General features: G+C 30.3%; 1 protein-coding gene and 1 long non-coding RNA gene across 2 annotated transcripts; one reads left to right on the forward strand and one right to left on the reverse strand.

Moving 5' to 3' along the window:
- The first annotated feature begins 1,452 nt into the window (after positions 1-1,452).
- LOC105116885 (uncharacterized) lies at positions 1,453-4,193 on the forward strand. Its single transcript, XR_840625.1, has 4 exons — positions 1,453-1,566; positions 2,809-3,388; positions 3,519-3,801; positions 3,874-4,193. It is a non-coding gene; the product is annotated as an uncharacterized LOC105116885 (long non-coding RNA).
- An 8,093-nt stretch (positions 4,194-12,286) lies between these two features.
- Positions 12,287-14,669, reverse strand: LOC105116886 (uncharacterized). Its single transcript, XM_011014388.1, has one exon. The coding sequence runs from the start codon at positions 14,115-14,117 to the stop codon at positions 12,438-12,440; it is 1,680 nt and encodes a 559-aa protein (XP_011012690.1). The 5' UTR covers positions 14,118-14,669; the 3' UTR covers positions 12,287-12,437.
- Between the last annotated feature and the right edge of the window lie 238 nt (positions 14,670-14,907).

Here is a 14,907-nt window from a genome sequence, read left to right on the forward strand (position 1 = left end):
TAGCCATAATCGTCCAACTCTCATAGTGAAATGGAATAACTGGACATCAAAATTAATTGTTTTTATTATTGGAATCATGACAACTAGCTACCTTTTCTTTCTACCTCTGTTTTCCAACAAGTCTCACTTTCTTTTAGAACAAATAAAAAACCTTGGAGATCAAAATAAATATTAGCATAAATTTTAAATCTTAGATCAAATTTATTATTTTTTGTGTTTTGTAGTTTAGTTCCCCTTCTTTTAATTTAGCAATTCTACAATAATTGCAACCCTAATTCCATTTAATTAAGTAATTGAAGGTTGTAATTAAAAGAAGAAAAGGTGGAAAAAAAAGTTGCTTTAATGTTCATTCCCAGTGAAACATTATTAAATACCTTTTTTAGGGTTTTTTTTGGGAGCCTAGTTGAATTGATTTTTTTTATTAAATTTTATTTTTTATTTTGAATTAATTTTTTTAAATATTTATAGAATATGTTACATAAGTTTTTTAAAAAATTATTTTAATATATTTTTAAATTAAAAAAAAACCTTTTAAAAAAATCTTTACTCCACCCAATAATAAACAAAAAATGTTAGGCAGGTAAAAGATTACATTATTGGTCGGTTTTATAGCCTATTTGACTACGCGCTATCGTTTGCATTTCTTTAAAAACATATGAAATGGTCGTTTTGTTACAAATGGTTAAACAATCAAAACACATGGGTCCTATCATTTATATGCGACAGGTATATGGTGGGATCATAATTTTTTAGAAGCAGTAAAATACAACTTTTTTACGAGAGTTTCAACATGTGATAGGTATACTGTTTAGTGAATTGCATTGTTCAAGTGCACAGTTGTTTTCTTTTTTAAGTGTGTTAATTTTTTTAACATTTTTTTTTGAAAAATCTAATTTAAAGTAAATAAAATTTACTCGTATTATGATATGAACAATATTTTTTCTCTCGAAAAACTAGTATAGAGTAAATTAAATTTACTCGTACTGTAATATCAATTTTATACCTGATAATATTTTATTTAATTTTATTATACGATCACAAAATTATAAAAATTATAGTTCTTATCGACTGAATTTTATATATAATGAAATTATAAATAATTTAATGGAATAATAAAAAAATATTTTATATCAAGTATTATTTATTTCATGATGTAATAAAAGTAGTTAATTCTATAATATTTAAATTTAAAATCATCAATATTAATATATATATTTTAAAATTATTTTATAATCTCAATTTCAAAAATAAAATTAACCAAATATATTAAATTATTTTTTAAAAAAAATTAATTTTAATTACAATTTTAATCAAATATCTATTTTTTCAAATCAATTTCAACTAAAAATATTTTTATAAAATAATTTTTTACAAATTATAATCATAACAGCTACCTACCGTAAATATAAACTTTACTTTTTATATATATAGTTTTTTCCCTGACATTATCATCTTTTTTTTGTTTTTTATGGATTAACAAAATTACAGATCTCCTACTCCCATTCTCTCCCTTGCTCCAGAAAAGAGATTGTGAGAGAGGATTGCTGTATTCCGAGAATCTCACAAGTAAGTATTTTGCTTTTTGAGTTTGTATTTTGAGCCATGAAGCTCAATTGCTAGGTGAATTTGTTTGCTATTCATGGGTTCTTGTCTTTAGTCTCTTTCTGGTTGAGATTTGCTGAGATTTCTTGTATAGATACATGTGAAAAGGGTAGATCTTAGTCTTTTTCCCAGGTTTTAGGGTGTAGAGCTCAAAAGAATCTAGAATTTGTTAATTAATTTGGGTTGAATTCAGGGGTATTTGGGTAATGTTTAGAGTAAGAAGTTACGGATGATGAAACTTCTGGTACAGTGATAGGAATTAAGTTCATTAGTTGAACCATGCAGATCTAGGAGAGGAGAGAAGGAATTAGACCAATCAACCAGATCCACTCTGTTTCCTTCTTTACATTTTTATAAGTGGGTAAGTGTGATAAATTGTATGTGGCTCAAGCCTTCCACAGTAAATAAATCCATGGGTATCCCTCAAATTTATTCAGATGGGAAGCTTCCCTGAATATAAATTTTGCAATACAATATAGAATTCAAGTGTTTGATGGAATATGTAAGGTAAACGGGTGAGGTAGGTGTAGTGTTTGGAGAAAAGACTGATCCAAGAATGGATTCAGTCCGGAAAGAGAAGGAAAAAAGAAATATAAAAGAGAAGCTTGAAATCAAATCTTGAAATGGCTACAAATAGGTGCAATTTGGTCAGGAATTCTTAGACTTACAAGCGTAAACGATTTTATCCTTAAACAACCCATCACCTATAGGCGCTTTCACAAGCCCATCTCTTTTCTGCCTCCTGTGTTGTGATCAATGAGTTTTAGCAAGCCACAGATCCTCTGGTTGATGGATCTCTACTATGATTTTTTGATCTTTTGCTTGAAACATGATGCCCTAATTTTACATTTGGGATGTTAGATGTGTATCTGAGTTTGGCACTACCATGGCACGGTAGATGCTTCATGAATGCTCTGCAACAGCATTAAGTTGCAGCGGCATTTGGGACAAAACCAGAATAAGTGGCCTTCATTTTTTGAATCAACTAAGTTGGTTTATGGGCTTTTGATTGTTATAGGTCATGTGGCATGTATGATGAAGGGGAACCCCACCCCTTCCTTCCGTTCCCTCTGAAAAAAAACACTGCAAGTAGTTGGTCATTGTTTTCATGCTGATAATTCTTTTAGTTTAACTTTCTAGATTTGTTTCTGGATCTAAAGCAGTTTCATTTTTTAACTTTACAGGGGAATGGACAAACATTTATAGGGGAATGGACAAACATACCAGATTCCTCTCTCTCTCGTTGCGGCGCTGGCTACCTTTTATCCAGTTGACATATGGAACTCTCTCCGTTTAGAACACCCGATGCTATCATAACCATATTCTTTGTTACTGTGCTCGTTCATGTTGCATGGAGTGCATGTGAAGTTAAGCTTGAAGCTGCTCACTTCAAATCAATTGCTGCCCACACCACTTGTCTATAATTCTTGCCCTTGTTATTCTAATCATAGTCCTTGACCTAGCAATTGGGTGGTCATTTTTTTCTTATTAGTCTTGTTTGTTGTTTATATGGGCTTATGTGAGGAATTGTTATAATTGCATGAATTGTTGTATAATGCAGTGAATTGTTGTATAATGCAGTTCTGCAAGCATATAGGGGCTTATCCAATGTAATTCTGCAAGCATATGGTTTTTCCAATGTAGTTATTGAAGTATATGTAGATCATGGCATGATAGAAGAGTTAAATGTTGAGTTAACTAGGTCACTTGTGTAACCTGATGGAGCCATTGAAGAGAATCATTTGTTGGTGTCTCATTGGATTTGTTACCAGACAGTGTTTATCTAGTAAATGATTCTCTTCAATGGCTCGGTAAGGTTACACAAGCGACCTAGTTGACTCAGCTTCTGCCATGCTATGATCTGTATATACTTGAATAACTACATTATAAAGACCATATAGACAGTGTTTATCTAGCAAATGATTCTCTTCAATGGCTCGGTCGGGTTACACAAGCAACCTAGTTGGCTTAGTATTTATCGCTTCTGTCATGCTATGACCTATATATACTTGAGTAACTGTATTATAAAGACCATATACTTGGAGAACTACATTGCAAAGATCCCTATATGCTAGAACCGCATCGTAAAGACCCATAAGCTTGGAGAATTGCCTTCTATAATGATTCATACAATTATGCTCATTCCTCGTGTAAAGTATATGCTACCCATATAAACAATAAGACCCATGAGAAAAAAAAGTAACCACTTAAGTAAAGGATTATGATTAGCTGGCTAGACAATTAGTGCGGGCAGCAATTGATTCTCATAAGTAACCACTCAATTATTAGGTAAAGGATTATGATTAGCTGGCTAGACAATTAGTGCGGGCAGCAATTGAATGCTATAGATATACACATGAAATTAGAGTATGTAAACCCTTTTTGTGGTCCTAGTTTTTTTTTTTTTTTTTTTGAAATCTCATATCTGTATATGGTTGGTGGTAATAAAAATACCAAAAGATATGGACCGCTACCAAAATATTATGTAATATGTATAGATATGGTTGCTTGGTGTGAATGAAATTACATATGCTATTTTGACAAGTATGATTGTAACTTGGTTTTAACAATCGCACCTCTCTTGGTACCTTCAGCTTAAAAAATGGTGTCGTTTATTATTAGATCTGCTAGCCGCGCCACTCTATGGATCTGAGTATCTGAATGTTCGTGCAACATTATTTTCATGGACAAGCATCCTGTGTAAATGTTCAAGATGGAAATCGTTTGTTCAGGGGATGCTTTAGCTTAAACCCTTTTTTTTCTTGAGATCCATGGTTGAACCTGCATGGTTTGAACACAAAAAGCCTAATCACGGCTCATAAGAATGTTCTTAAATTCTGGATTAAAAGAGAAAAACTACTCAATTAGTTCCAGCAGAGAAGAAAACATTTATTTTTTAGCAGCCCAGCCATCCTGGGACCAATTGGTCCTACAATGCAGCGATCCTGTCAGTGTTGATTACCAAGGGGAAAAAAATGCTTTTCTTTTATAACAAGAGAAATAAAAGAGTTTTTTTTTTAATACATACCCTTATAACAAGAGAAATAACTTTTGATGCTTTATAAGACGTAAAAATTTTATGGTAATTAAAAATCAGGAAGGTATTTAAATAAAGCTCAAAAGTTATTTAAGAGTTTTTATATTTTTCTAATTGATTTATAATTTTATTTATTTATTTTACAACTTTTTTCTTTATTATTTAGAATGTTGTTCCTGGTTTGTTAAGGATTTTTATTGCTTTTCTTTTATTTTAAGTTTTCCTTGTTAGTTTGTTGGTTTTTAGATGTATTTAAGAAGTTGTAAACTTACTAAAAAGACAAACTAAATTGAAGAGAGATATTTAATAATAAAATTTTGAATTAGTTTTTATGTGATCTCTATTTTTCAAAATTGTATGTTACTTGTTTTTGTTATCTTTGTTGTGTTGTTTTTATCTATGTAAGTTACTATCAAAACCTAATGATTCTTGATGATTGATTAAAAAAAATTATTTAACTTGAGGTAACTCAGGTCAACCCATCTGAAATGTGGTATCTATACTTATCCTAAATCAACTCTAAAAAAAAAAAGGACAACATAAAATTTTGAATTAAAAGGCAAAATAAAAAAAATCAAATTTACATAAGAATCCAAATTAAAAATGAAAAGAATAAGAATGAGAATAAAATCAAGATTATGGATCCATGTATTAAATTGAAAACAAGTTAAATTTTAATAAAAGGGTTAAGAGTCAAACTTTAAAATCAAAATATTAAGGGTCTAATCTTAAATATCATAAAACTTTAAATTGAAGGATAAAATTAAAAAGACAAATGAAATTAACAAAAGAATCCAAAACAAAAAATCAAAATCAAAAGAATGAAGACAAAGTTTTAAAAAATAAAAAACTAAGATTATGGATTTAAGGATGAAATTGTAATAAAAATAAAATTTGATAAAACGGTTAAGAATCAAAATTTGAAATAAAAACATTGACAGTCTAACATTAAATATCATCAAACTTTGAATTAAAAGGTAAAATTGAAAAAAAAATTAAATTCATAAGATAATCCAAATTAAAAAAAAATTAAGAGAATAGGGACCATACTTGATTAAAAATCAAGATTATGGATCCAATGATGAAATTAAAAACAAATTAAAATTTGATAAAAAGGTTGAGAATCAAAATTTAAAATCAAAACATTAAAAGCTTAATTTTAAATATCATCATATTTAAAAATAATTATGTAAGGTGCCTGAAAATTTATTACATAATTATATTAGGTGACATTTGTGTTACAATCAATAATGATTTATTACTATGGACTACACTTTTATATACTCAAGTATTCATATAATCTTTTTTCTTCATCATCCAATACTATTCATAACAAAAACTTCAGGCATGTTGATATCCATTACTAGTTCATTCCTGCATTTATTTTATAACTAAATTCTTTAAATTCTTTAAATTGTCCAACACTTCCAGCACTAAACCCATCATTCAATGATTTAGTTTTTTCGGTTGCCAATTCAATGAGACTTTAAACCCATATTTAGGTCACAAATCCCATTATCTAGGGAATCAGTATTATTAATCCGCCCAATAGCCATGGATTTAGTTCCTTACTTTGCCAAGTAACCAAAACATTAATCTCTTTAAATAGGGATTAGTTTTCTCAATTTGCTCAGTACACTAATCCCATTAACTATAAATTAGTTTCTATAATTCACCATTCATATCCTTTACATTTAATTATAATATAATTAAAGACATATATAACTATTGATAAAATCACTAATAAATTCCTAGAATGTGCGGAGCACTTATCTAACACATGTACACGTGATATGGTCCGCTGCTCCTATACCAACAAAAGTAATAAATTACTAATCATTCATTTACTATAAGGATCGATTTCATCTTCCATATAAATTTCAATTTCTTACTTATTTGCATTAACACATCCTTGTTCTTGTTATTTATATTGTTTATAGTTGTTTTTTTATTTATTTAAATTTCCTTTTACAAATCAACACAACTTAATATGATTTATGTATCTTTTAATTTAAACAAACTCAATATTCAAACATATGCTTACAGAAATTTCTTGTTTGTAAAATTAGTTAGATATCCTTTTTGATTCTTTATGTTTTTTTTTTAATTTTAAAACAAGTCAACCAATTCAAGTGAAGATATTTCTCCACATTGACAAGGTCAAAACTCAAACCCTTCTTTTTTTGGTAGTCTTGGCCGAAACAATTGGAGAGTATATGGAAGGTTTCTCTTTCTTTCTTTCTTTCTTTCTTTTTTTTAGAAAAATCTCATTCTTTCCTTCCATTTACATTTATATACATGCCATTTAACACAATTTTATTTTTTTTAATTCTCCAATTTTCCCTAATTTCTTCCTATTGGTCGTGTATGTCCATTAAGGATTAGGGATTTGGTTTTTCCATTTTTTTGAAATTAAATAATTACCCAATCTTATTTTATGCTTATAAACATCATTCAATCATAAATAGTATCATTACAACAATTTACATCATAAATCCCCAATTTCATATAATATTAACAATTGCATTTCTTCATCAAATCAATTAATCATATTGGATAGGTCCATTACCTCAATTGAATGATGTTTCAAGGATAGAATGCAAGAAAATTTCAAGTTCTTTTCTCTTCCTTCTAAACCTGAACTTTTAATGTTTCTCTCCAAAATAACCCTACAAACCTTTAAACACTTTTTTTATTCCTAATTATACCTTAATTACAGCTCTCTTTTTATGTAATTTAATAGAAAATGAATAGAAAGAAAAAGAAAAGAGAAGTAAATCCTCCCTCTAAGTATGAAGAAACACTGACCATAAAAGAAGAAATTGGGTAGTTATATACCCAATTTCTTATGATTTGCATATTTACCCCCCACTATTCCATATTTTCTTTTTGGCTCTCTAGATTTTTCCTTCTTACATACTTTATTCAATGAAAATTTTCTTTCATTCAATATTACCCTTCCATGTTAATTAACATATGTTTTAAATCTAACCTGTATTTTATTTATAAATTAGAAAAAATTTCACTTATTATCGCTTGAGTTAGAATTTTATCTCTTTTTACAGAGAAACCTCATTTAAAATAAGTTGTGAGTAAACCTTGGTAATATAGGATAAATCATCCTAAATAAGTCATTTTTCATGGGCCACTATTGCATAAATAAAATAGATAGCGATAAATCCTCATAGGATTTGGGTTAGGTTCAATGAGCCAATTAAAGACCCACGTGATTATTTATTGACATGGTCTGATATACCATTAATAGTCATAAGTTACAATTAGAGTAAATAGTTTATAGATATGTCAATTCACCAAGCAATTAAGAATGACAAATATGACATGGATTTTAAAATGGTTAGGATTCAACTCATGTGTCCTCTCAAGGTTTAACTAATTGTAGTAGAGTCATCTTTACCCATATAGATAGACCATTGGTATTAGGCATGACATTCTATTAAGAATAAAAGAGATGTAGAAACACAACTTATCTTAAGTAAAATGTTTTAAGGTGATAATATCTTTCCTCTAACATAACAAGTAATTTACCTTAAAACTATGAAAAATAGTTAGGGTTTCTAATAATCATAATACTATGTGGCAACTTCTTTTCATAACATAAGACCTTTACCCCCATTAAACATATAAGCCTTTTTCTTTTAAAAAAAAAAGGATGGGTTGTCATGATGTCTGGTGTGATATTATTCATACATTTTGAAAAGATAGTTTGAAACTTTTCTTGATCTAAAAATATAGAAATGAATTTATGCATTAACCTTTATATTATTAAAAAAAAATCAAGATTTTGATTCATTCAAAAGTAAGGAATATATATAAAAATATAAATATAAATATATATAATAGGTTATTAATTTATCACAACTAAATATCATTTTCTTTTAGTGTTAATGAACCAACTTTTGAGAAGTAAACTATAAATAAAAAAAATTAACATACTTGGCTATCATGACATTTTATCTTGGAAGCTTGTAATGACCAAACTTATTGTGATGTCCTTTTTGCTTACTTTATTTATGAATTTATAACTTTATTGATAATAGGATGCAAATGCTTCAAATAAAATAATTCACATTGAAACCCTCTATTTAAATATTACCTTTCTATTTTTAGTTTTAGAATCTCATTAGGTTGTTCTTGAGTATATTTCACAATCTTGATTATCTTGTCACCTATCTCTGAAAAACATGCACATCAGGCTTGCCTGGTAGTATATATAAAGACATCGAAATGATGGTTTTAGCCATTAAATGTAGGTAGGTTAACTAATCTATTGGTCATAACAAAAGTCTCTCACTATCCCAATAAAAAAATTTTAAAAGGTTAATCCAATACCTATAAGGCATAACAAGTATAAACTAGGGAAAATTCATATTGACTACAAATAATAATTTGGCAATACAATTTTCAAACCCAAAATGATATGTAATTTGTACTAAATTTGGTAGTACATTTTTTATCATTTTTTTTAGAGGAAAAGCTTCAATTTTAAGTTGATTTTATATTAGTTTTTGCTTGGATTTTTGGTTAATTAAAACTTGAGGATGTTTTGGATTTTATATAGATTTATGGAATTAATATTAAAAATTTGAGGCTATTATTTGATGGGAAGGTTGGTCGGCAGGGTTGTTATGTGGTGTTATGAACGATCTATTTTGGCGTAAAAGAGACTACAATTTGCCAACCATTGTGGGGTTGGTTAGAGAGAGATAAATCGGACAATGAGTGGTTTATTCTATAAGATCAAAGAAAAAAAAGGTAATGATGCGAGCTCTAATGATCAAGATAGGACATCAAAAAAAAAGTTAAAGGAAAGAAAAAGATTGAGTTTAACAAAGAGAAAAATGGTACTAAAGCTAAGGATTATGTTAATGTAAGTTCTAATGGATTGATGTATTTTGAGCAATGTATGTTCAATAAGTAGTTGATTTCCAATAAATGATATCAATTATGCAAGTGGCAGTAATGATTAATATTAATTATTGTTGTCTTTGTATAATTAGTTTTTTTTTTAGCATTTAGGATTTGTTAGTTATTAAGTAACTATTATTTGTAAAACTATTTAAGATATGATTGTAATTCTATAAGGTAGGTTGTTGTGATAAATTCAATTTTTAATTGGTGAAATTTTAATATAGGAGTGATTCCTTGAGTGGTATAAGACTATTCTTTATATATCTTGTACTTTTAAAATTACAATAAAATCTTAAGATTTTTTTTTCTTATATTTTTTAAATTTATTGTGAACAAGTTACTTTGATAATTTTCATTGTAAGAATTCTTTTTTTAAATTCAATGTTCTTCGCATTAGGTAATGGGTAGTACACAATAATACGTGGAAAAAGGGTTAAAGACAATTGTAATTTTTTAAATGGCTAGGGTTTTGACTTTATTTTATTTTTTTCTTTGGCTTTTATCTATTGGTGGACTAGGTAGCCTTTTTACATGCATGAGTCCTTAACTTCTTCTTTAGTTCCTCTATTAATATTGTTTGTGCCTAGTTAAAAAAGAAAAGTTAGAATGAAAAATAATATTAAAAGATTTTATTTGTGGATTTCTAGTTAAAAAAATTTTGTGCTTAAAATTAATTATATTTCCTCTTCTTAATCATCTAAAATCTCTTACTATAGTTTTTTGATTTTGTTCAACTCTCCTATTTATTTATTTTTTTCTCATTTGTGTGATCTTCCATTATAATTTTTAGTCATTGGTCACTTCAATCCCCTTTTCTTTTTTTTCTTATCGTTTAAATTCCTAAAATTTTATTTTTCTTTTTTATTATTTTTATCTATCTATTTTGTGTTATTTTGTTATTTTTATTTTCTCATCCATCTTATCTCACAAAATAACTGAAAGTGACAAGAATTGATTGAATTTCATTGAAAACATATTTCTTGAAAAATTCTTATCTTTTTAAAAACACATGGAAAAATTAAGGAAAAAAAATGGATTGTAATGGTAAAAATAATAAAGATGATCATGATAGTAGTGATATTGATAATGATGAAAGAATAAAAGAAAAAAAAGGAAGAGGTGGAAAAGTAACATAATAATAATAATAATAATAATATATTTAACAAAGAAAAGGGAGTGGTGATGATGGTGGAGGAATAATAATAATAACAATAAAAACAATAAATATTTTATTTGTTTGTTAAAATATTTCATTACCTCTATCCATGGTGGCTGGTGAAGAGTTTAAAGACATGGTTGAAGTAGTTGATGTTAAATATAGAAAAATATTATGTCGTTCTTTTGAGAGAGAGGAAAGGACTGGTGACTCAATTTGTCCTTTATGTGAGACATTTTTCCAATTTATATTTATATTTCTAAATGAGCTAATTTATCATTAAATATATATTAAATTTCTAATATATTTTTCTAGTGGGATTTTTGAAATTTTGTATAAATGACCTTAATAGGTTTTTGGTCATTTTAGTTTATTTTTTTATTTTTTATGAATAAGATGAACAAGGAGAAAGACAGCAGGAGGAGAGAGAAAATGTTGTCACGGGAGAAATCCAAGTTTATATTATAATGGAAACGATATATATATATATATATAATAAATCGAGATAGAATTTGAGGAAATATAAGTTTCGTTTTGTCGTCGTTTTTTTCTTTACATAGCCAAGAGAAATGATTGTTTACTTTGACCCAATTTAAAAACGCTAAAGATGGCTAGTTAATGACAAATTGAAATTATAAATTAGCACTAAAATGTTGTGGGTTAAATATCTTAAAATCTTAAATAATTCCATTTCTGGCCTTATAACACACTTTAACCAATATTAAAACTTAAAAAATAAATCAAATCAAAATAAATTTATTGAGTTTCAATCTATATTTTTTCTAGTATAATTTAAAATATTTTAATAAAAAACAAATTAGCTTTTATTTTGTTTCAAGAAAATTGATATAAGAAGTATAGCGTGGACAAACAATCTACTAACAATAACAATATATGTGGCCCATATATGTCGATATTTTTATTTAGTTATATATACTCGATATTTTTATTTAGTGAAATGTGTTTGAGTCTTGATTATGAAACAACATGGAAGAATCATATCTCAATATCTAGCTTAAGATATGGATCATACTATAAACCAAAATAAAACCCGGGAATATTACTGCTGTTTTTGCCGTGCTTGATTGCTCCCGTGTGGAGAGAGGCTGACATGACCATCATTGAATGATTGAATTCGCTGTTTACATTTGACAAGATGTGGAAACTTACTAGCAGACAACCACAGGCTGATGGGATGCCAATCCACCCGTGAAGCCCAGAAAAGAACACACCATGATTTCTTTAATCCTGATAATGAAAGCATCAATTTCTTATGTTCTTCTTCCAAGCAATCATATTTAGAACTTTCGCCTATTTTTATCAACTTATTCCAGGCAGATGGGATGCCAATCCTCCCGTGAAACCCACATAATCCATGTTTTTTTATTTTTTCTACAAAGCTTGATGGAATTTTCGGTGCTGCTGTTGGAACTACTGCATTTATGCAAGGGATTATGCTTCTTTTTCCCCACTTTTTATCGTTGGTGTTGGCACGCTGCACCTGTGGAAGGAATTTTGTTTTTAACCCTTTCTGACTGCTGCTTGATATCACTGCATCTATGTTGAAAATATCACAACTTTAAATTTTTTTAATGAGACAACGAACATGAAAGTTCCCAATTAGATAAATAATGGTAATACAATCAATTTGGCAAGTACAGTGGCCTTCTTGTGATCACCTTCTCTCAATCTTATTTGAGCTTGTTCTCGATCTCAGCTCACTCCATGAATCTCTCTAAACTTCTTGTATATATCGCTGCCGTAAAATTTCCTCGTCCTCATCACCAAAACCAGTGAAATAAGAGCACCAAACAATGTCACAGAAGACAGAATTATAAAGGGTACCCTGTAACACTGGGACCCCATACAGATTAGTTCCTTCACTGATGATCTATTCATACCCTTCTTTGCTAGCTCCTTCAGTGCTTCATGATCGTATAAGTGTCCAGTGATCTTCACATTAAGTATATATGACCCAAGAGGACTAGCTAACTGTCCACAATTGAACAATGTAGAGTAGTACTTTAGGCCAAAGAGCTCAGAGATTATAGCGAACAGCAATGGCAATTGTGCACCAAATGCGAACCCCATAATCACCGATGCTACATAGACTGAACCCGGGAAGGGGAAGGCAATGAGGAGATGGCCTACGCATGCCAAAAGGAGAACAAATGTCATCATCAGGGGCCGAGGCATCTTGTACTTCACTAATAAGCTTTCAGAAACAAATCCAGAAAATACCCTTCCAAAATAATTCCATATGCTCACTAGTGAAACGAAGGATTTGATGGTTTTAGTTGGATATCCTAGGGATTCACCAATCTGGCCCAAGTTGTCCACTGCTGTTAAGCTTCCACCAAGGCCACAAAATGTTGCGGCAAACAAGATTAGCATATCCATGCTCAAAAGTGCTTGTAAGATGGTGTAGTCTTCACCTCTCTCTGGCTTATGACATATGCTGGCGAAACAAGATTCTTTAGCCTTCTCCTCTTTCTCTTTTGAGACTTCAGACTTCACTTCTGGTGCAATATCTAGTGCCCTGTCAACGGTTGTCTCTGTTGCGGGCTTCATTCCATCTTGATTCTTGAGGTTCCATTGGACCCAATCCTCTCTAATGGCAATAATGAGAGGTATAAAAAGCAGGGCACAAACTACAGCGACACTTCCAGCATAGGCTGCTTTAGAGAAATCAACCTGTTTTTCAACTATATTCATAGCCATGAGAAACAAAGCTAGCACAATTGACACGTAGAGAAAATGGTAAAAAACCCTGAGCTCATTAGGTTGCCTCTCAGGCTTCCTTTCCCGAACTGTATACACAAAAATCACAGATAAAGCAGCTGGGAGCCATCCAATGAGAAGAATGAGAGACTTTGAATCAGTTCCATAGATGGCCAAGTAAAATTGTGTCAGGATAGCTCCACTTAACCCAACAAAACCCTTCAACAGACCCAACATCACCCCTCTACTTTCTGGGAAATTCTTCACACAAGTGACAAGAGCTCCTGTGTTCGCAAAATTTTGGGAATTGGCTCCCATACAAATATACAAACACATCTGCCAAACAGCAGGCCTGGCTATCTTCTGAGTCACAGCTAGCCAAATCATGAAGTACCCTGCAAAGTTCATGGCAGAACCTACCAGAAGCACAAACCATGTTGGTGTCACTTCAGCTAGAAGCCCAGAAAAGACCCCGACATTGGCACCCAGATCCTTAAAGAATCCTAGGAGATTAAGAGTGGTTTGGTCATAACCAAGTGTGGCTTTTATGTCTTTTGAGTAGGTGCCAAACAGATATGTAGCACCAGCTCCAGCCATGATTAAAAAAGAGGCAAAAACAGAGAACCACCTCCCATTTATCGCATGTACAGCGAATTCCCACAGGTCAACCATTTTTCCTCCCCTCCAATTTTTTTCAGCTAGAAGACACAAAGGATTGATCTTGGATTCTTCCTAAAAAAAAAGATGGGGCAGTTCTGCAAGAAATGAAGGATGGTGATGGTGATGAGCACTCAAATACACATACAGTAGAATCCAAGAGATTGTTTTTACCTTCTGAAATGACAAGGAGGGAGGGAGCATGGAATGAGAGAGAGAAGGAAGGAAACAAGAAGAGAAAATTAAAATACTCGGAGAAGGCAGGATGGTGTTTCCTCTGCTCTCACCCCCCCTATATGCTACACTAATTTGCTTTGTTGATGGAAGGGGCTATTTTCATTGTATTTTTATCTTTTTCTTATAAAGATGAAGTAAGATTTGGAGTTCCCAATTCATGAAGAATTAGTGGAAGAAATAAGGAAAGAAGATACAATTTTGAAGGTAATATTTCAACTGGTTTTCTTGCTTTCATTGCCCACAACTTTTGATTGCCTTCCTTTTCTTTTCAAGTTGATATTTTTTCTGGGTCATCTCATCGCTGTCATTTTCCCCATCACGATTTTCTCAAACGTCATCTAAAAACTTGCTATCCTTGAACAGATAATAAGCTGTCGCCCTTGAGGATGAGGTGAAATCGTATTTTTATTAGTAATTGGTGGTTTTGTTTTTCAATTTGTTTTAAGAATGTAACGGCTAATTAGGTAAAATAATTTTCTTTTGCCATGGAAAAGTATTTTCGCAGAGTGCAAATCAACGGGCTAGACTCTCAAGCCTTTCTTTGTCGGCCCCCTTGAATTGGTTTGAC

Source organism: Populus euphratica, unplaced genomic scaffold (assembly GCF_000495115.2).
Source record: "Populus euphratica unplaced genomic scaffold, PopEup_1.0 scaffold1101.1, whole genome shotgun sequence".
NCBI classification, from domain to species: domain Eukaryota; kingdom Viridiplantae; phylum Streptophyta; class Magnoliopsida; order Malpighiales; family Salicaceae; genus Populus; species Populus euphratica.